The sequence below is a fragment of the Rhododendron vialii genome, chromosome 7a, assembly GCF_030253575.1.
Source record: "Rhododendron vialii isolate Sample 1 chromosome 7a, ASM3025357v1".
NCBI classification, from domain to species: Eukaryota; Viridiplantae; Streptophyta; class Magnoliopsida; order Ericales; family Ericaceae; genus Rhododendron; species Rhododendron vialii.
In genome coordinates this window covers 36965573-36987027 of record NC_080563.1, presented here as the reverse complement: position 1 = coordinate 36987027, position 21455 = coordinate 36965573, and the positions used below count along the sequence as shown (strand labels likewise).

The window sequence follows — 21455 nt, the reverse complement described above, 5'->3', positions numbered from 1 at the left end:
TTTTTTTTTCTCTATTCAAATAATTTTTTGCATTTATTAGTTTTGCTTCAATTTTTTTGTAACTCATTGATTTCTCTTAGCGAAAGGAATAAAAAAAGTATAAACTTTTAATCGCAACTCATAAATTTTTTTAAAAAGACAAAAAAAAAATCAAAAAAACTGTCTTTTTGACTTACTTTTTTTCTTTCTTAGAAAAATTAAGACTTCCGATCAATTTTATTTTTACTTTTTTGATTCCTTTCGTCGAGACAAATCAATAAGTCAAAATTTTGAAGTAAAACTAATAAATGCGATTTTTTTAAATAAAGACAAAAAAAAAGTCACTCTTAATTTTTTAATCCAAACCCACCCAAGTGAGGTTTAATTATTTCTATCCCATTATGTTCTTTGCTTATGCCAGCATCCAAGTCGGCAATTTCCGTTGGATTTCTTTGCAAAGGGGAAGAATTATTCAGTAGAGGGCAAATGGAAATACAAATAGAGGGCATATATGTCATTTTATCACAATAGTTAACGCCAATAAAGGTCAAATTAACTGAAGGGGGACTTTTGGTAATGTCAGCAAAAGTAAAGGAGGTTATTGAGATTTCAGAAACCTCAGGGGAGGTTTCTGTTTGTGTCAGAAACCTCAGGGGAGGTCAGTGAAATTTACCCTTTTTCCTATGAAAAGATGCTACCAGGATTTGCAAGTTGAAACAAATATGTCAATTATGGGGATTGTACTATACGTAAATTTGTGTTGTCATCGATTTTGGTATGTAGTCAGGGATATGAGACGCATAATTATTTCTTTATTTGGGACGGGCTACCGTCAAAGGGGCTGGACCATCCCGTCCGGCTCGTGTGTGGACAATTGTCGGATTCATTTTGGTGATCGAAGCCGTCTACATTCAGTACTTGTTGAGTACATCGGTGGCGTCAAACGTCAAACATCATATTGATCGATACCGTTTCATAAGCTTCCGAAACACATTTATGGTGCTCCCATCGCCCCGCCAAAAAATATTAAACATTGAATCGAATCCCATTTTCGCAACATAGGTAAGTCCCAAAAACATGTCACACGGTATTTGATAAATATATAATTCTTTGTGTGACTAATGCTCTCGATGAGGCCTAAAAGATGGACGCTATCCTAATAGGCCCAAAAGTGGCCCACAACGGGCCAGAGTGGATGATCCAGTCCGAATAATCTGCCTTCTCTCATTTGTTGAGGTCTTTCAAAGTATATTCGGTTGCGAGCTGCTCTGAATATTACCGCTCCTTCCTCGCCCTTTTTTTTATTTTTTATTTTTTATTATAGCGAAAGATTATTTCATTTATATTAAAACGAAAAGATTACAACTACAATAAGTCAATCAAAAAATAATAATAACGAAGAAAATACAAAAAAACAAAGAAAAAACGCAACAAATTGGCACCAAGTCGAGCCCATCAAACACACTCGTGAAAGAGGATGGACCAAATCTGTCTCAGATATTCTTTCTTTCTTTCTTTTTTTGGTTGCAACTTTTAGATCATACTTGGAACTTGGAATATAAAACCATCCAAATGAAGCTTCTGAATATTTTTTTTAAGACGAGGCTTCAAGCCCGTCTGTTTGTACCCAAGGAGGTATGGGGCTATGGGGTTCGAATCTATGGGAAGAAGTCGAACCCCCTGTAGTTGTTAACACATTAACTTCCCGTTAATCCTCTATTGATATATACAATATTAGATTTTAAAAACTACTATAATTTTTACAAGCTTATTAATTATTTTTGCCAATAAACAGGAAGTAGAAACCGTCCAAACAAATTACACTGAAAAAAAGGACTACAAAATTGGTTGTATAAACAGCAACAACTTCTTGGCTTTCCCATTTAAGTTTACCAATGGATTAACCTAAAATTTCCTTACAAACGATTCCAGATCTCATTGATCATCGAGCTTACCACTAAATATTATACCGCGATCCGTGTACGTAGGAGACATTTATTTACCATGGATTAACCTAAAATTTGCTTACAAACAAGTCCAGATCTCATTGATCATCGAGTTTACCGCTATATATTACACCACGATCCGCGTACGTAGGAGAATCGACGACCTTGCATGATTCTCTATTCATGTTCTTCTAACTCTAATAAATCACGATCACCTAACCAAGCAGTGATTAAGGGTGATGAAAATCTGATGGCATATTATCACTCTGGAGTAATATTTCTCCAGAGTGATAACTATTAATTTAAGTTCCTGGAGATTATTAATGCTTCTTCCTTGGGGAAATCACTTCCATCTTTCTTCAGTTTCAGCCTGCGGTTGAGAAAGGTGGCCTGAAATTAAGAAAGATGTATGCATGTATCAACGAATTAAAATTTTTACTCGACAACTTTTTTTTTATCCGCAACTCAAAAATATTAGGGCTCCGTTCCACTGAGCGAGAAATATGTACGTAAAAAGAAAGAACCTTAGCGGAACAGGACCTCAATTTATCGAGCAGCACATGCAAGCTAATACTCTTGATATGACTTTGTTACTTAACTAAAAATTCTTTCGCCGATAATAAAAAAAAACGGCATTAGCTAACTTCTGAAATTAATCTAATCACCAAAAACTACACAACTTTTAATTTTGAAACAAAAAAAATTTACAAATTATCATCTATTATTGCGAATAATATTTTTGGCCGCTAGATCACAAAGTAATTTGGTTAAAAAATTTGACGAAAAATAGTGAGGAGAAATATCTTTTTTTTTTGTTTTTTTGATCAGAGGAGAAATATCTTGTTATGCCATTCCATTTCTCACACGAGACTGGGATTTAGTGAGAAGCACAAAATTAGTGAGGAGAAATATATTGTTATGCAACAATGGCACACAGCATAAGAAATTTCTTTCAAGACTCACCTTTTATCAAATGGATTCCTTTTTTTCGTTTTTACCCCTGCGAAATTATCAAATTACATTTTTTTGGCAAATGAAAAGGGTAATTTTGCAATTTCGCATGAAGAAAACCAAACAAAAAAAAAGCACACTTAAAATAAAAGGAAAGTGTGAAAACCAATTCCGGTCCCAACACATATATTGTACCTAGGGGTGGGAATTTTGGACGCGACACGAACTCAATACGAAGTTAGCAGGTTAGGTTAGCTATTTCTGACACAGAACTCAAATATGACATGACATGATAACACAAAAAGCTAAACAGGTCAGGTTAAAGTTGAAATACCAAAACACCTCTCTCTCTAACCCTCTTCTTCTAGGATACCGTTTTTTGGCCGCCGCCGCTAGGGGGGGGGGGGGGGGGGGGAGGAGTAGCCTCCCTCCCTCCTCCTCCGGGCTCCTATTTCCCCCTTGCTCCCGCTATCTTCTCTCCATCCCTTTCCTTCTCAATTCAAAATCCAGGCCATTTCCCCCATTTTCGTTTGTGTTTTGGGCCTCCACCCTCCTCAGTATGGGAGGGTGCGGTGGCTGGGTTTTTGCTCGGTCTCCTCCGGCTGGAGGTTCCTTGGTTCCTCCAGGAGCCTAGTGGTGTTGGGTGGCCCGGTTTGATCGGAGGTTGTGGGTGGTGGTGGATGGTGTTGTAGATCTGGGCCAGTTGGTGGTGGTGGTGGTGGCGGGCGGTGGTGGGGTCATAGCGGAGGAGAGTATTTTAGCTGCTTTTTCTAACGTTTTTTTGCAGGTTTCTTATCCTATTTTCAAAATCGATCAAAGAAGATGGCGGTGTTGGTGAGGTGGATGCAGCCCCCATGGCTGGTATCTCTTGTCGTCTTTGTGTGCCGAAGTCCGACCGACAGCTGTTCAAAGTTCTCAATCGGGTGTGGGGCCGTGGGGCTGTCAGCTCGTCGCGTTTGGATGTTGGGGTTTTGGGTTTGGCAATTGTGGTGGTGGTTTGGTGTCCTTCGGTCCTAATTGCTTTGGCTCTCATTTTCGTAGGTCGGATCCAACTGCCGGCCTCTACATCTGGGAGAGGTTAGCAAGGCTTACAGCAAGGCTTTTTCCGGTGTTTTGTATGGCGATGGTGGCTGATGTAGTTAGGGTTTGGGGACTGGTTAGGGTGGGCCGGCCCAGGTTTGGGCCGGATTTGGGTGTTTGGGGATTTTCTCTGTTTATTCTGGGTATGGGTTGGACTTTATTGTTTTTTTTCGTTGTGGACCCTGTAGACCCTCGGGTGTTTCTGGGCTTTTGCCCTTGTGTTGTACATCTAACTTTTTGTTAGATTCTCTTCCCCTTTTTTCCATTTTTAATAAAATTTCATATTTTGCCGACCAAAAAAAAAAAGTTGAAAAAATTCTGACACAAACACGAGATCACACGTACACAATACGACATAATACGCACCCCTAATTATACCATGCTAAAGATAAATTAGTACTATTAATTAGTTTGCTTACCCTAGCTTCAAAGAAGTGTCAGAGCAATCCTCCTCTGGAGGTGGAGCACTTGTATTGCTGCTGCTGCACACATTAGTTACAGACTCTGAAGACTGCCCTTCTTCAGGTAAAGCATCATTCAAATTTTCCAACTCCATGGCCACATCCACCACTGGCGCCTTTCCTTTAGAATTGATCATCTCCATCTGCATCCAATCAAATAATATCATTCTGGATTAAAACAATTAGGCTGGAAATTATGATTTCTTTGTATTTTTATTAGACTTTTATCAGATTTGGCCTACATTTTTGTATTTTCATCTGTGTGGTTCATCTCAGAGACGGAACCAGAATTTCGTAAACGTGGGGGTCGAACTAAAAAAGTTCGGGAATCTATGTTCGTTTGGTTTGGGTTTTGAGGGAGGTTTTTGGGGTAATGAGTTGATAGATATAGAAAAAGAAATGATAGTAATAATTGAAGGAAAAAATTATTGGAGATCATGCACAGAGGGAGGGGTTGGGTTTTGAATCCAAAACAAACACAGTAACATTTAAATGTCTAAATAACACCCGATACAAGACACAATATCTTGGTGCTTTTGAGGAACCAAAAAACAACTAACATTTAAGTTTTGTAATTTAGAAAAATAAAACAGAGAAACTACGAGGGGCCCCATAAGCCTACTCCTAATTTTGTCTCTGGTTCCTCTTGTCGAGATAGCCAGAAATATCAATAACTTGACCAAAGGGGCAAAAAAAAGTCCACTAAGCCTAAAGAAAATAAGATTTTGATAATAGAAATAGACTCTCATTTTTTGTAGACATATATCCCAATTCCAAACATTGGCTTAGGGAACAGAAGACCTTACTTTCTGTTTCAGTTTCTGGTTCTCTTCAATCAACTGATCCCCCTGCATAAAAGTTCAGAGCAAAATATTAAAATAAAATAAAATAAATGTACGTAGCACACCAGTTTAATCAAGACACGAGACTCGGTTTGATTTGTTAAGTTTGGAGAAGAGAGAATGAAGACCAGAAAACAAAAACGATGACGATTATATATGTTTGAAATTTCAAAGTGCATAAAACTTGCTTTGCACCGTGAAACTTGAATCACCATGAGAAACATTTCCGTACCTTCCTTTGGAGGCCGGTGATTTCGTTCATGACTCGTTCACTCTGAAACGGTCCGAAAATGCCATGTTAGTATCCAACCATAGCCGTCATCCTTGTAACAAATTTGGGAAAATAAATTCAAACCATGCATATGATCAGAGAAAATACCTTCGTCCCAATCACGCGGCCGAGCCCTTCTTGAAGCCGTTTCTCCAGCTGCTGCAGGTCTTCTATTTTCAGTCCTTGGATGTCCTCACCCCTCATCCGCCTGTTTTATAAAACAGAATTTTTGTCAATTTAATGGTATTTTTTAGCTTATAGAAATGGCAAATCTATTTGACAAAATGTTTGCATACCTTAGCTCATTGGTCCTTTGTGAAATTTCCTCCCTCAATTTGACACTGGTACTGTCCTCAAGCTACAATCAAGAGCAACATATATATACAAGTCAATAGCTCCATATTTCAAATAAGTTGAACGGCTCCGATTATTAACGTGGGGCTCCGAACTATGAGGTCCGCACCTAAGGTCCGCATTCAAGGTCCTTACTAGAAGGAGACCTAACTACACCGATCCACAAATGTTTGGGCAATTGCCAGGGGATGAAACCATCTCCCGCTCCCCCCTCGCTCTCTCTCTGGCAACGAAAACGGATTGTTGGAAGAAAGAGACCTAACTACACGGATCCACAAATGTTTTTAATACCGGGAAAATGTTTAATAACTCGAATAATACTAAGTACAACAAGTTAAACGGATTAACAAAATCCGAAGACGACGACAAGAGGGATCAAACAAAGTTGGCCCATAACCCAAACCGACATAGCGTTAAGCCGCAAACCAGAACGGAAAAAAAGTTGGCAACACAAATTTTAATAAGAAGTTTTCCAAATAAGAAGGCATACCTGCAGCTCAAGGGAAGGTTGGTCCAGCCTCTCAATGTTACTTGAGTGCAGAGTGTATTTTGCAAGTATAGCGTTCATGCTTCAAGGCCCAAAAAAAAAAACATAAATCCATTGGAAAATTTGAGCCCAATAATCTTGAGAAAGAGGGGGAAAAAAAGGCACGGAGCAATTTACACAAAAGTGTATATAACTGCAAAATCATCGGCCAAATTTTGTACGAGATTTTGGCTCACGCCATGTTTTTCGTGTTTGTGTCCGAGGATAACGTTCACCTTCTTAAGTGGAAGGTGAATAGAACTCAACTCGTTATCTCTCCCTAATAGACCCCGCAAAATAGTTCAAGTCAACTTTCTATATCTCACTCACTACGTTCGGCCAAAATAGACAAGAAAGAAAAAAAAGAACTAATACTATTCACTACACTCCCTAATCTCCAGCAGCAGTTTTTCAGTCGGCCTTCTGCGATGTCAATATATACCGATGAAAAGAGTTAAAGCCACCAGCATCAGAGTTACCAATAAAATCTAGAGGTGTCGAATGGGCCGAGCCTAGCCCATTTATTTCCGTTCCTAGCGTGCTTCGTGCCGTGTCGTGCCGAGCCCATTTACTAACCGTGCCGTGCTTTTTCAGAATATCCTCGGCCCAGCCACGACCCACGGCCCACCACAATTTGTGTTGTGCCGTGCCGTGCCGATTTTCGTACCCATGCACAATCAGCCTTGTAAAACTAAAAAACACTTCTAAAAAATTACCATTATATTTTTTTAAATTGATAATTACAACTAAAAATTAACACATTTAGTTCAAAAAATACAAAACAATTTATTGATAATTAAACCTTGTAATACAATGAATGTAATTACAAATAAAAAATGCATCACTACGGTTTGAATACATCCCAACTAAGTTGGCATCTACTCAATCATCAATCGTACGCATTCCATGCCACACTCCTCATCTATCAACCATATGCATTCTCAACTAGAAATGCATCACTAGTATTTTTATCGTGTTCTTATACGTGTATGTGTCTTGCTTCGTGCCGTGTTCCATGCCGTGCCTAACCATGCCCATGGCGTGCCGTGGGCTCCAAAACGATAGCCCAGCCCAACTCACTTTAGTGTTCATATCGTGTCGTGCCGTGCCGTGCCGTGCCAGATCTATACCGTATCGCGTCGACGCTAAACGTGTCATGCATGTGTCATGCTTGTGTCGGCCCAGCCCGTTCAACGCCTCTAATAAAATCTATGCCCCATAACATTTCCTTGAGCCATTTGTGTGTCTTTTTATTGAATCAACCCAATTCATAAAAGTTGTGAATGAACCAAATTTTCATAAGTAGACAAACACATGGGGTGCCCACTACAAATAAACAAAGAAGATTATTGTCGCGTAGCGTGAGACTCGAATAAATAAAGTGTTTCTTTCTTTGTGTACTGTTACTCTCTCTCTCTCTCTATCTCTGCGTGTGTGTTAGTGGATCTACAACATTCAATACTCTCTCTCTCTCTCTCTCTCTCTCTCTCTCTCTAACATAAAATAATTAAGCAACGAGATAGATATACTTTACAGCGGAACACAAAATTTCAGTACTGATCCGTGATAAGTGCCAAGGGTATAGAATCTATAGATTTGGGATTTGTACCCACGCATACAAATCACCTGGGACCCGTCTTGGATTCTCTAAAAATGAGCGGCTCCAATATCTCTAGGGAAGTATTTGAGACGAGCCTCAAAGTAATTTGTACACTCGGGTATAAAGATAACATGATTTTAATTAACTTGTTACAAAGATAATATACACAACTACTACAAGTACAAAGAAAGCTGAAAAACTTAGGTACATAGGATGGTTACCCGAACTCATTCGTCCTTGCAAATTACTAGTAAAAAAAATTCTTGCATCGGTAAAAGACTTTAGTAATGAGCACTTAAATAAGAGGGAATACGTAACGCACCTGGAGCTAGCAAACTGGAAAAGCTTTCCGGTGGCGGAGAACATGATGAGAGCAACATCGACGTCGCAGAGTACAGCCAACTCCTCGGCTTTCTTGAAAAGCCCTTTTCGCCTCTTGGAGAAAGTCACTTGCCTCGCCGTCACGTTGTCTATCTTCTTTATCTTTATCCTCTCCCGAGCCATTTTCTTGACCCCCACACCACCTGCAGTACTGTACTCCCAATATTCCAACACAGTTTATTTAATTGATGGAATTAACAAGCAAAGCACATATGAACCCTTGGGTTTATAAACCCCAAGGGGGGTTGTTTCGTCCTCCACCTGCAAGTTGCATGTTTTTTTTTATCGGCAAAACAAACTTTTATAAAACTTAACCGGGTTACATCGAGAGGGAGGCAAGAAGCACCAAAATGCTACACTGCCAAAAGAAAGAAAAATACAACAGAAAACATCCAACCGAGAGTTGGAGGAAAAACCAAAGAATTAACTTTCGAATACCATCCAAGACGCCCTTAAATTCCTCTACCGTGTAGATCTTGATATCAAATTTGGTTTTCATTGACATTGCCACTTTAGTTTTAATACCATCCCCAACTTCCCTAATCACTGCCGAGCACAAAAAACCTTCCCTAATCACTGGAACAGCATTGTTGAAAACTAAGTTATTCCTTATTAGCCATTAAGACCAAATGGTAGCAGAAAAGCAAGCTTCCTAAATGTGCTTCTCCAATTTACAAAACCCGTTGTCAAACCACTAGACAACAAGGTCTGCCAAAGAAGAAGGGCATACCCAATTCATGTGTAGGTTGCATGTTCGAATCTTAAGGAGGCTAAACGTTCCAAACCCTGTGGGTATATGCGTGATCATTATAACCTTCTAGGACTCCGAAGTTAGTCTGAGAGTTTTGTAATTTTATAGGGTCGATACTGATCATCATAAGGTTAATTAACACCAATCACTATATGTGAGATTATATATTTGATGTATCTGTACTACGGATTAATTAATACAGTTTTAACCAAAACAACAACGGTTTGTTCACTTGGGATTCCAAAATATTTCTACCTCTCTCAGCACATTTACTAATAAGTTTACTCTCAAGCCGATAAAAAAAATAAGTTTACTCTCAACTTACTTCTCTCATCTCTCTTCACTTATTATTCAAAAACTTTCCTTAGTACTTTTTTTTTATTAGCAAAAAAAAGAATTTTCATATCATTAAAAAGGATACAAAAGAGAAACCCTACAGTGATATATCAGGAAGCATCATGCACAAAGGTTATACCTCATCTATCACTACACTTCAGCTCACATTTACAACAAAAAAACACAAAAAACACCAAAAAGTTGGTAAAATACCAATAAACACCCAAGAGACACAAACAAAACAAATGGGCTAAGTCTAGCACCCAAAATAAACAAACCTAAAAGAGCAAAAAAAAAACTAACCCTAGCCGCCTGTAACCACCACCCTAAGACCACCAACGCCATTGCCGCCCCAAAGGCCAACGACCGCTACAACCAAAACTTCTCCAGCCATAACCCCAGACCCGAAAGCAAGTCATCCAAAAGCTTAGACCAACACCAATAGCTACCACCTTCGCTGAACTAGGACAGAGCCCAGAAACAATTTCGCAGGAACACACCCACCACCAAACAAACAAGAGCAAAAACGGACGGATAACATCATATCTGAAGGGCCTAGAGAAATAAAGATCGCACCATCAACAGCCACGTGGAGCACCCTAAGACATTAGGCATAAAACTGATTCCACCCAGGAGAGCAACCACCAGGTGACCCACCCCAAACATCGCCTCCACCTGTCGCTGAAACCCACCATGCCGTTAAGCCCCAAAATCGGATCCACTCAAGAGAAAAATCCGACGTGAGAACGGCAAGACAAGTGGGAGAGAAGTTGGAAAGGAACCGGCGATGGAGAAATCGAGGGGAAGAGAGATGCAAAAAAGGCTAAGGAGAGGGAAAAAGAAAAGGGGAGAAGAAGGGAGAGAGAAAGGGAGAGAGAGGAGAGGGGCGGAGGGAGAAGGTGCCCACAGGAGAGGAGGAGACGCCCCGACTGAAAACCCTAAACAGAAGAGAAAGGGAGGGGAAACGATTTTTAGAGAGAGAAAGAGAGGAGAAAGGAAAATTAAGCCATTGATGCAAATTTTGGCGACAGCAAGTAATTGCCAGTGTTGAGCCAAGCTTACTTGAGTTGGTTTGCTTGTGTGTCTCTCTAGTGGTGGCCAGTATTTCGAGCCCTATGGGGAGCAGATTTGGAGTTCAGGGCTATGGATAGCTTCTAAACCGCCGTTGACTAACATACCAACCCCTAGCTAACGTATAAACAATGGAAAAATAAATTAATTAAAATAACGGGATGACTCTTGCCTCCCTTAATACCGTTACCAAACGACCCCCAAATTTCTAATCTGTTTTGAATGTGTAGGCCAATTTTTCGGCCGGCCGGAGATACTCTAGTTGTTGTCCTCCCCCTCAACCAACCGGAGACGACTTGTTATTCATATATCTAGTGAAACGCAAACGGGTAATAATATCAATAGAAGTGCACGTACGTACACTGTGTTATTAGAAAATAATTAAAGAAATGGAGAGCACTAACACATAGTATTAATTAATTCAAGATTTACAAGGTCCGCTCGATGTGGATTACGACCGCAATTGTTTGATTCTAATAAAACAAAAAAAAATATTACTTTTTTTATTTGTCTCATCATAGTCCAAAAAAATATTACGAAAAGTAAACAACAAATTACGAAAAATAAATAAGATCGAAAAATACCAACAACTAGGGAATAATGAATCGTGTTTTTAACATACAGACCAAAGGAGTCCAAAACCACCATTTCAACGTAAATACCAAAGTAAATTTATGGAAAACGCACCCTAATAACCCCTTTGGATTGTGTGATTTGATGAGAAAAAGAAAGTGTCATAATTTTTCATAAAATCTTATCATTTCTTTTTGTGAGAAATGGTGAGAAACAAAATATGGGGGCGTTTCCACTAAAATATTTAGACCGGAAGTTATTGTAATTTGTCATGTTACTTACACTAACCCACATGTACAACTTCGAGGTTAGCAGAAACAACTTAACATTTTTGAACAATACGAAGTTGTCCATACTTATCGGTTATCACGCCCCCAAGTCTTTCATTTACACACATTTCCTCATCGTTTCTCATCCGTTAACCCAGACAAGTGGCGAGAATCTCTATTCTCTATCCTTTTCTTTTCTCACCAAATTCAAAGCGTCAGGAAAACAGTACACACACGCGTCAAATCGCAACGAGATGCATTGAACTTGACCCTAAAATATCAAGGAAGAAAGAATGGAAAATATGTAGCTTCTGGTTCTGGTTAACTTTAACAGTAGAAAAAAAAAAGAAAAGGAAAGAACCAGATTAGATCTAGGTCAAGGCTCAAGGCTAGCTTGCTAAGAACTCAGATTTAGCATCACAAACGATGCCTATTTTACCAGTTTCTTGGACAACTACATCATCTGGTTTGAAGAAATTTTACAGAAAAAACACGAGGGCTTTTGGGGGGGATAAACATAACCATGGTGAAAGAAACCCAGTTTAGATCTGGTTCAAGAAACCCAGGAACACCCACCAATTATAGTGGGTTTTTTTTCTTGTATTTTTTGTTTTTTTTTTGAAATACAGTTATACAGATAAACTCAAGAAATTGAAAGAGAGAACTAAAGATTGGATAGTCGATGACTCACTGTTCACCTTCCGAGAGAAAGAGGAAGAGAATGAATTCTGAAATGTTGGAAGGAAACTTGCTGGATCGAAGATAGCTACCACTTATGGGATGAATAGCTCGAGAGTACTGAGATATATATATACATATATATATATATAGAGAGAGAGAGAGAGGGGTGTGTGAGAGGCAGGGAGGGAGGGAGGGAGAGTTGGGTACATTCTATATATAGAAACTTTCCATTTAGATAGCGTTTCAAGTTCCTTTTTATCGGCCAATAGTTTTTGTACATTATTTTCCCAAAGAAGCTAGGTGTATGTGAGTACAAGTGGAGTGGCCAAAAAAAGAGAAGTTTTTTGGTGCAAATTGAATATTACGTGGCGATACTCAGCACGCATCCGAACAGTCCAAACGTATTTTGAATGATTCAGATCCGAGCACTCTTTCTTCTATTCAATCGACCATTCTCTCTCCTCTTTCTCAACCTCTAAATTGTGCCCTTTTATGTGGACCATATCCTATTTGCACTAAAAAAAACTTGTCCCAAAGATGATACCCTTTAATGAGAAAATGTGTGGAATCATATTTGCAACTATGCATAGTAGTACTAGGAGACATGGAATGATAAATGGAATTACTTTGCCCCCCACCCCAAAAAAACAAAAAAAAAAGATAAATAAAAACACTGTGCTTCCGACAAAATATTACACTGGACCTCCTTTCAACCCAACTTCATAAGTTTGCCATAATTGCACTTATCACCCATGCACCCATTGGTGGTAATAGCAAACCTAAATTACCTTTTTACAATGTCGGTAGATGGCGGAGAAATAATTTCTAAAGGGTAATGTGGGGTAGCTAGTAATTTTACACTTAATAATAATACAAAAAAAGACATACAGTAATTGCTTCTGTAATTATGCCTGAATTTTCTCTTTATTTCTCCTCATTAACACCACAAGCATCCCCTATATTTTCTATCCTTTTCGTTCTATCTCAATCCACAATTCATCTTGTCCTATCAGCCTTTCACTTTCATTTAAATGATTGTCTCTCTCAACAGTGCAACTAATATGATCAAAGACAACAACTCTTGCGGTGGTAGTTAGTTCGAGGGGCTAAAGTGCGATATCCGGAATCATAGTTTTTAGTTTTGTGCAACGTTTATCCTAAAGGAGTAGATCGAGTGAAAGTTTGTTGTTGCAATGCCGTTGTCTATGCGATTACATGCTATGTTTCACTTCTAATGTTGGGTTTGAATAGTCCGCCGCGCTTCTACAAACCAAAAGTTACTGTATTTGTAAATCTACAACACCTTGGCTTCTACCATCATTTTCTAAATAATTTTTTGATTTTGTCTCTTCACCTCTCTTTCGTTATGCCCACTTCTTCCCATAATTGGGACATGAAAAGATGCGAACGAGAAATAAACCGAGTGATGCTATTATGGTAATGTATATGTGAGGAAGACGTGGTAGAGCGTTGGCTATATCATAGGTGAAGGGAGAGTCAATGTTAGATATCAAGGACGAAACTAGGATTTTGGTATTAGGGAGGTCAGGATTTGAGAGAAACATTCGCATAGTTATGCAATACGATAATTTTAAAGATTCCATGCTCTTTTCTATAATTTAATCTTGCCAAAAATATAATATTATGCAAAACTAAATTTTGCAGATGAAAAACATAATTAAATTAAAGAGACATTATTATTACACATTTTTTATTAACTTTTACCCCCACTTTTACTCATTAACTTTTTAAAATGACAAAATGATAATTGCACAAACTTTTACCATGTACTTTTCAAAATGAACATTTATGTAAGGACAGTCCAATATAAAATATTGGATCCTTATTTCGGAACGGAGAACAAAAAGTGAGTCTGTGGTGGCCTCCTAAGTTATCAATGTGGCATTAATAGTCGGCATGCTTATTTTAATTAGATGAAAACCAATAAGACAATGTAATCCATAGTTGTAGCTAATGGTGATTTCCACTAATTTTAAGGTGGTAGGGTACGACAATAATGATTCACATAGAGAGGAAGGATAAGTATTTTTATTTCAAGGAAATCCTATGAAACTAAAGTTTGAGAGCATCTAAGTAGGCGTGAGTTGTGAACATGCAGCTTACATATCACAAAGGGTAACATAGATAGTTGAGAATATTACACAAAATATCATCATATTCATACACATGACCCAATTATTACAAGAAAGTGGAAAGTAACTTTTCTTTTGCAACTCGGTTAACTGAAACAACTGATACAGCACAACACATGAGCTAGCGTACCCACAAACAAATTCAAATAAACAGTCAACGAGAATCACACTAAAGCCAAATCAGATTTAACAACAGCCTTTTCCAGAAACCTAATACTTCATCTGTCTTAAAATTTTGGTTCATAGTTTCTTTTATCAGATGCTGATCTATATGACCTGTCCATTAAGACTAGCTAATGAGAAAAAGCCAAGAATGCTTTCTTTTTTCCCTTCCTTTTTCGTAAAAAATTCAAAATGGAAGTAAAAATGCAATAGACTACTAATTTACCACCACGAAACTAAAGGGTACATAACTTTGAAAATCTATCTATTTTGGCTCTAGTAATGAAAGGGACCAAACGGATAGACTATGAAATCATGCAACTACACTATTATTCCAAATTACATGGGACAAACTATACCATTCAACAACTTTAATACGAGCACCAGTTTTAATGAAGTTGGTTACTCATCTCCTTCTCCTTAGTAGTGACCACGGTTCGAGTCCCACGAGGGGAGGGGCTTTGAGGGCCATGGCTATAGATACCCTCTAGACCTCCGTGGTAACTCTAACACCTCCCTACTAACCTCTGCCAATGTATATAATATTGAAAAAAAAAAAATCTTTAATACTAGTACTATTGTAACCCACGCTTTGACCGTACAGATATTTTGTAGGGGGGGAACACAGCCACATCTGCCCATACACCCCCACAGCTGTTCCCTACAATCATTCATCTCCCTCAATTTGCTTTCTTTTTTTTTTCTTTTTACTCATTATTTGAAAAAGGTATGGTTGTGCTTCTACCGCCTTCTACTGCCTTCCAAGTGAGTTGTAAAGGGGATTTCGTGTCCATCTCTTTTAGAATCCCAACGAATAGTACAGTAGTAGTAATAATTAGGTAGCCCTAATACACTAGCAATAATTGGATCGAGCGCATATACGTATCGAATTAAAGTTGATTTTTTACGGATCTATTCGGTTTTATATAATAAATTATTGAATGGCTCGATCATCCATTTAGGACCCGGAGTGGGCCCGTCGGTAGGCCTAGTCGGTGTTGGGTGTCGGTCTCCATAGGATTCTCACAGTTCAAGTCAATTAGTTGGTGGATTTGTTACCCACACGTTTGACCAATTAATGTTCGAATTTACGAGACTCGCTGTATGAAAGTAATTTATTGTGAAGTACTTAATTTTGGCTTGGATGGTTCCTCTTTGACCGGACAGGTAAAGATATTAGTTGAGGTGTGTAAATTGTCATGGACACCCCTAACCGTCGAACCCAAAATAAGAGTAGTTATGGCCCCCAGCAATGCTACACACACAGCAAAAGTGCACAGATTTTGTGTGGGGCCCACTACGGGTCCTACACAAATAATCCGAACAGTTCATTAAATGTAAAATATTTTTTCAAGGGCCCCCGCGAAAAATCAGCTCAATCCGATACTCATAGGTGCTCGATTCAATCATTTAACTTTTCATTTGAATTTCAAGATAATGAAAAATTAGATGATTGAATCGAGCACTTATAGGTGTTGGATTAAGCTGATTCTTTGCGGAGGCCCTTGAAAAAATATTTTACATTTAATGAACGGCTTGGATTATTTGTGTGGGACCCGTAGTGGGCCCCACACAAAATCTGTGCACTTTTGCTGTATGTGTAACATTTCTGTATGGCCCCATTATGCTAAGCGAAATAGTACTAGTACTTATTTTTTGAGTTAAACGTGACGTATTGTGAGAGAATGACACTGTCTCGTAAAACGAAAAATGAGTACTTAAAAATAAGAATCTTAACAGAACGAAGTCTAATTAGGTTTCACAATATGGTGTGTAAAAAAAAGGAAGGAATAGTGCCCATTTTGTCCTCCGATGCACACATTACCGAATCTAGCATAAATAAAGAAGTATCACTCATTCTCGTCTCTTCAATCCGTATCTCCACGTACATTCGGACTGCACATACATGAAAAAAACTATTAAACTTTATCGCATATTACTCACCTAAGCCATTCATGTATGATACAGTCTCTTCTAAGGGACTAGGAAAAGGACCTAACTCCATAAATATATAGTGCACGTTTTTTATTCACCCCCTCCATTTTACGTTCTTCAAAACCATGGTCCTTTTCTGAAGCTCCATTGTCCTCTTGTCGCTTGTGCACCACGTTACCGAATCTAATAAGCATAAATAAAGAAGTGTCCTTCATTATCGTACATTCATTTGGAATAACATAGAGAAAAGAGCATTTTCTAGATGCATCTCATGGAATAAAAAAGAATAAAAAGAGACTATCCATACATATGTCTCGGATCCGATCACTTCTGTCCCGGAAACTCATGACCATGTTCGTTTTGAAATTTTTTGATTTTGGAATTTTGGATAATGAATGAAGAGAGATAGAAAAAGAAATGAGAGTAATAATTGGTAAAAAATTTATTAAAGACCATGCGCAAAGAGAAAATTCCAAAACGAACATGGTCATATGTGTCCCTTTACCGATGGTTTTTTCGACCGATAGTATTTTTTTTTATGTTCTAAATTCAATGGCCAAAAAATTTCTCGATACAAAGCACAATGATTTTCAGCACAAAGAATATTGTCTCTAGAAAATTAAAGGACCATTCAAGCCTTTCTGATCCACCCTCAGTATACACTTTCAATTTACAATCATTTTACCTCCATACCCATTTACACATCTATACTTACAATAGGGGTGGAGCCCGAACACACTAAATACTCAGTATGTCTGGGACCCATCCCTATTGTGAGTATGAATGTGTAAGTGGGTGTGGAGTTAAAATTTTCCTTTAATTTATTTTCTTTTGTCAGGACAAAGCACCTGCTTAAAGGAGTAATTATTATATGGAAGATAAAATCTTGTTTACGGAGCAACCGTAAACATTTCAGAACTCAATTTCAGTCGTTCAAAAGTGTTTTGGAAGATTCGAATTTTAAAAAAATTATTTGTGCAAATAGTTTTTTTAAAATTCGGACAATTGACTGCCTAAACGGACGACTGAAATTGCACGGTTTCGTAAATAGGCTGTTTGCAGCTGCTCCGAAAATAAGTTTTTCACCATATAGTTTAATATACAACTCTTAATTAACAATTGCGCGAATAGTTTTTTTAAAATCCAAACAATTAATTGCCGAAACAAACGACTGAAATTACACGACTTCGTAAATAGACTGTTTGTAGCTGCTCCGGAAATAAGTTTCTCTCTGTAATATCCAACGCTTAATTAACAATTGGTGGTGGTGATGATAAGGTTGGGATGAGGATCCTCTCTCCACATTTTCCCTTTTCCATATATATCTAATGGAGCTTTTAACCACTGCTTGCCAACACATTAATGATTTGATCCTCCGGTTGCAAACAAGCCAACACTACATCTCCCACCTACTTTAGTGAAACGGTGTAGTTCTTCATGCCTCGTCCAAAACGGAGACATAACAGAAGCGGATAACTCACACTTCTACCTCTTCGTACTGGTCAGCGTACCGTTTTCACTATTAGAATGGTACGTATTGGTACCGGACTTTATCTCTGTACCGTTCCAGATTTATCGCAATTAATATTTTATATATATTTAATTTATATCTACCAGGTTGCAAAATCATTTCCGTGAAACAAACAACAGCAAAAAATTATCTAAAAAAACTCAAAACAAAGTTATGAAACAGATCAGGATTCCATCGTGATCTTAATCGAAAAAAATCATATATAAGCCCATAAGTTTCTTTTAATTAGTTTAGAGCCCACAACTTATGTCATTTAAAAAAAAAAAAAAGAGAAAGAAGGTAATTTTGTACCGTTCGGAACACCGAAAAATGTCCGAAACAGACCGGTATCGTCTGGTACATCCGGTATTGGCTGGAACAGGCCAGTATTTCAATTGGAACGGATCTTGAGTCTTTGTGTTCCGTTTTAGCACCCCGGTACGGAACGGATTTAACAACTTTGGGGGTACCATCATACTCGTGCGGATCGGAATGGCCATATCCACCGATGAGAGCGAGCGAGGCGGTGTAAGCAATTGACGAAGAGAGAGAAGTGGGGGTTATCTGCGCGGCTGTTATGTCTTCGTTTTGGACGAGGCATGAAGTGTGAAAACTTTATGTTCATCTTAAAACCAATTGGTAATGAGTGGAGATGTCACAAATGTTATTAAGTGATCACCCATTCCACTCCCAAGCTGTGAGACTCTATTTCCTTAATATCTCCCATCACGTGTAGTCGCGTTTGAGGTCTGTAATGTGTGGCCACTTTTGGGTCCTACCATCGTGCAGCCTTTTTGCTGGTCTGTCATCGTGGGGTGTGAATTATGAAATTTTAAAATGTGGGGTGGAACGGGCCCCGCTCTGATACCATGTGAAAATTTTATATTATCTCAAAACTAATTGGCAATGAGTGGAGAGGTCCTAAATGTTAAACCAATTGGTAATAAGTGGAGATGTCCCAAATGTTATTAAGTGATCACCCATTCCATTCCAAAGCTGTGAGACTCTATTTCCTTAATATCTCCCATCACATGCAGCCGCGTTTGAGGTCTGTTACGTGTGGCTAGGGCTGTAAACAAACCGAATCGAGCCGAACCCTGTTAAGTTTGGCTCGGGTTCATTAAGGTATGAGTTCGGCTCGGGTTCGCTCGAGTTCGATTCGAGCCTGAACAACTTGGCTCGAGTTCGGCTCGTTAAAATTTTTCAAGGCTCGGGTTTGGCTCGGTTGGGTTCGTTAAGATACTAGTTTGGCTTGAGTTCGGCTCGAATTCGATTCGACCTTGAACATCTTGGCTCGAGTTTGGCTTGTTAAACTCAAATGAATCGAGCCGAGCCGAATCTAAGCTCGAATTGAGCTCGTCAAAACTCAGGTTTGATTCGGCTCAGCTCATTAAACTCAAGCGAACCCAAACTCTCTCATTGATCGTATAGAATTTGGAAGAAAAATAAATATTGAATTATATATACAACCTTAAAATTTTTTACATTTACAAATAGACCCCTATTGAATTATTAATTAAATTTAAATATAATTTCGCGAACCTAACCGAGCCGAATACTGTTAGGCTCAGGTTCGGCTCATTAACGGAACGAGCCTAGAATTGAAGTTCAGGTTCAGTTCGTTTAGCAGACGAATCGAACTCGAACGAGCTCTTACTGAACCGAGCCTCGAACAGTTCGCGAATGGCTCGGTTCATTTACAGCCCTACGTGTGACCACTTTTAGGTCCTATCATCGTACAGCCTTTTTGCTGGTCTGCCATCGTGGAGTGTGAATTGTAAATTTTTAAAATGTGGGGTGAAACAGGCCCCGTTCTGATACCATATGGAAACTTTATATTCATCTTAAAACCAATTGGCAATGAGTGAAAAGGTCACAAATGTTATTAAGTGATTACCCATTCCACTCCCAAACAATGTGAGACTTTATATCTTAACCTCCCTCCTCACATGCAGCCGCTTTTGAGGTCTGTTACATGTGGCTACTTTTGGGTCCTATCATCTATCACTTAATAATATTTGGGATCTCTCCACTCATTACCAATTGGTTTTGAAATTGACATAAAGTTTTCTCATAAATAACTACACCGTTTCGCTAAAGTAGGTGGGAGATGCAGTGCTGGCTTGTTTGCAGCCGGAGGATGAAAATCATTAGTGTGTTGTCAAGCCTTGGTTTAAATCTCCACAAGAAATATGGAATGGTAAAATGTGGGGAGAGGTTTATTATCCCACTTTCTTACAAAAGTGTCCTTTACTTAGTACTCCACCCAAAGGCAGAGATGCATCTCAAGTGGGAAATTTGTCGCAGAAAGTTCCATTTCTTATACTCCGTAGTATTTTTTTGAGATCACTTGCTTTTGCGACCTTTTCCCAACAATACCCTCTACTTTTAATATTCTACATGTTAGGCTTTATGGGGGCCAACATCTATCCTGTATTTGAGGCGCTCCTGTTGGCGCGGGCCAAGTTTATTGAGAATACTAACCGCCTTCACCCGTCGGTGCTGTATGGACAGTACTGCGAAGCCCCTTATGTTCACCTGCCGCTAAGTGTAGGATTCTACGCTGCTCTTTAAAGATCAAGTTACGTTTTTCCTTAACAACAATTGCTTTTAAGTGAGTTGGTTAGCACCTGATCCAACAAGTGGTATCAAAGCGAGGTCACTGGGTCGAGTCCTAGGCTGGTGCTGGGGAGAGATTGTTGGCTTTATGAAAGCCAGCATCCGCTCTGTACTCGAGACGTCTTGGTTAACACCTGATCCAACACTACATCATGAAAAACATTTAATAGATTTTAATGTTAACTTAGTTTTGTCTTTTCACAATTGAACTATTATGTAATTAAAGAACAGATTAGTTGACACTGATAAAGCAAAGCAGGGCCCAGTTTGCGTTTTGGTTGTCAAATTTAGGTGGGTCCATAATTAGTCTACTTCAGGGTAGATAAAATGTGCTTCGGATAAATAAAAATAAAAAATAAAAAATGCCTGAGAATCTCACCAAAATTACAAACAAGATATGGGCCTTCACTACCCGAGCTCTCTCCCGGCATTGTGCAAAAAAACTACCATCTAAAGTAGTAGCAATGCACTTGTTAGAGCATCTCCGATAGCCTCGCTTCTTTCATTACTTGGAGGTTTTGCCGAACTACAGGGCTCAAAACCGAAACCAGCAGACTCGCCGGAATAGTTGCTGCTTTACCCCTTTTTTGCTACAACTAATGACTCTCTCTCTCCCGCGTGGGCCGTGATAGGAGGATTCTAGGACGGTGCATGCTGAGTGGGGTCCACTCTGGTCCCACTTCGATTGATCGAAAATGTTCATTTTGTAAAACTCGTTGTGTAGAGCAAGTATGTAAAAAATCAGCTCGATTGGATATTATTATATGCCTGATCGGAACACATATAACTTGAAAAGAATAGATCCGAAACACTAGATCAAACCCACCGGAATCCAAAACTATAAAATTAGAGAAGCCAAAAAAAAATAGACAAAATAAATAATTAGTCAAAGTGAATCGTTTTTTTATAAATCTGTTCAATTTCTTGGGGGTAAGTGATTAATATTTTGCTTGCTTGTTTTTTTAAAAAACTCATGTGTCCGGCCCAATTTACACGCATCTCAA

General features: G+C 38.7%; 1 protein-coding gene across 2 annotated transcripts; it reads right to left on the bottom strand.

Annotated features, from left to right (window-relative positions):
• Nucleotides 1-1943: 1943 nt before the first annotated feature.
• LOC131333458 (MADS-box protein JOINTLESS-like) lies at nt 1944-12203 on the bottom strand. Of its 2 annotated transcripts, none has more exons than XM_058367987.1 (9): nt 12090-12203; nt 8333-8542; nt 6375-6453; nt 5827-5888; nt 5639-5738; nt 5492-5533; nt 5224-5265; nt 4376-4560; nt 1944-2315 (listed from the first exon to the last, which is right to left on the bottom strand). In XM_058367987.1, the coding sequence occupies exons 2-9, from the start codon at nt 8512-8514 to the stop codon at nt 2291-2293; spliced, it is 717 nt and encodes a 238-aa protein (XP_058223970.1). In that variant the 5' UTR covers nt 8515-8542; nt 12090-12203; the 3' UTR covers nt 1944-2290. The 2 variants fall into 2 exon arrangements, with proteins under 2 accessions (XP_058223970.1, XP_058223971.1); XM_058367988.1 differs by having other exon boundaries at nt 12083-12197.
• Nucleotides 12204-21455: the final 9252 nt, after the last annotated feature.

Bases quoted from the DNA above. Each gene is read 5' to 3' on its own strand.
- LOC131333458 (XM_058367987.1), bottom strand. From the start codon at position 8,514: ATGGCTCGGGAGAGGATAAAGATAAAGAAGATAGACAACGTGACGGCG. The intron at 5,889-6,374 runs GTATGCCTTCTT...TCTTGATTGTAG, and splicing joins AACCTTCCCTTGAGCTGCAG to CTTGAGGACAGTACCAGTGT. The intron at 5,266-5,491 runs GTACGGAAATGT...ACTTTTATGCAG, and splicing joins TCACCGGCCTCCAAAGGAAG to GGGGATCAGTTGATTGAAGA.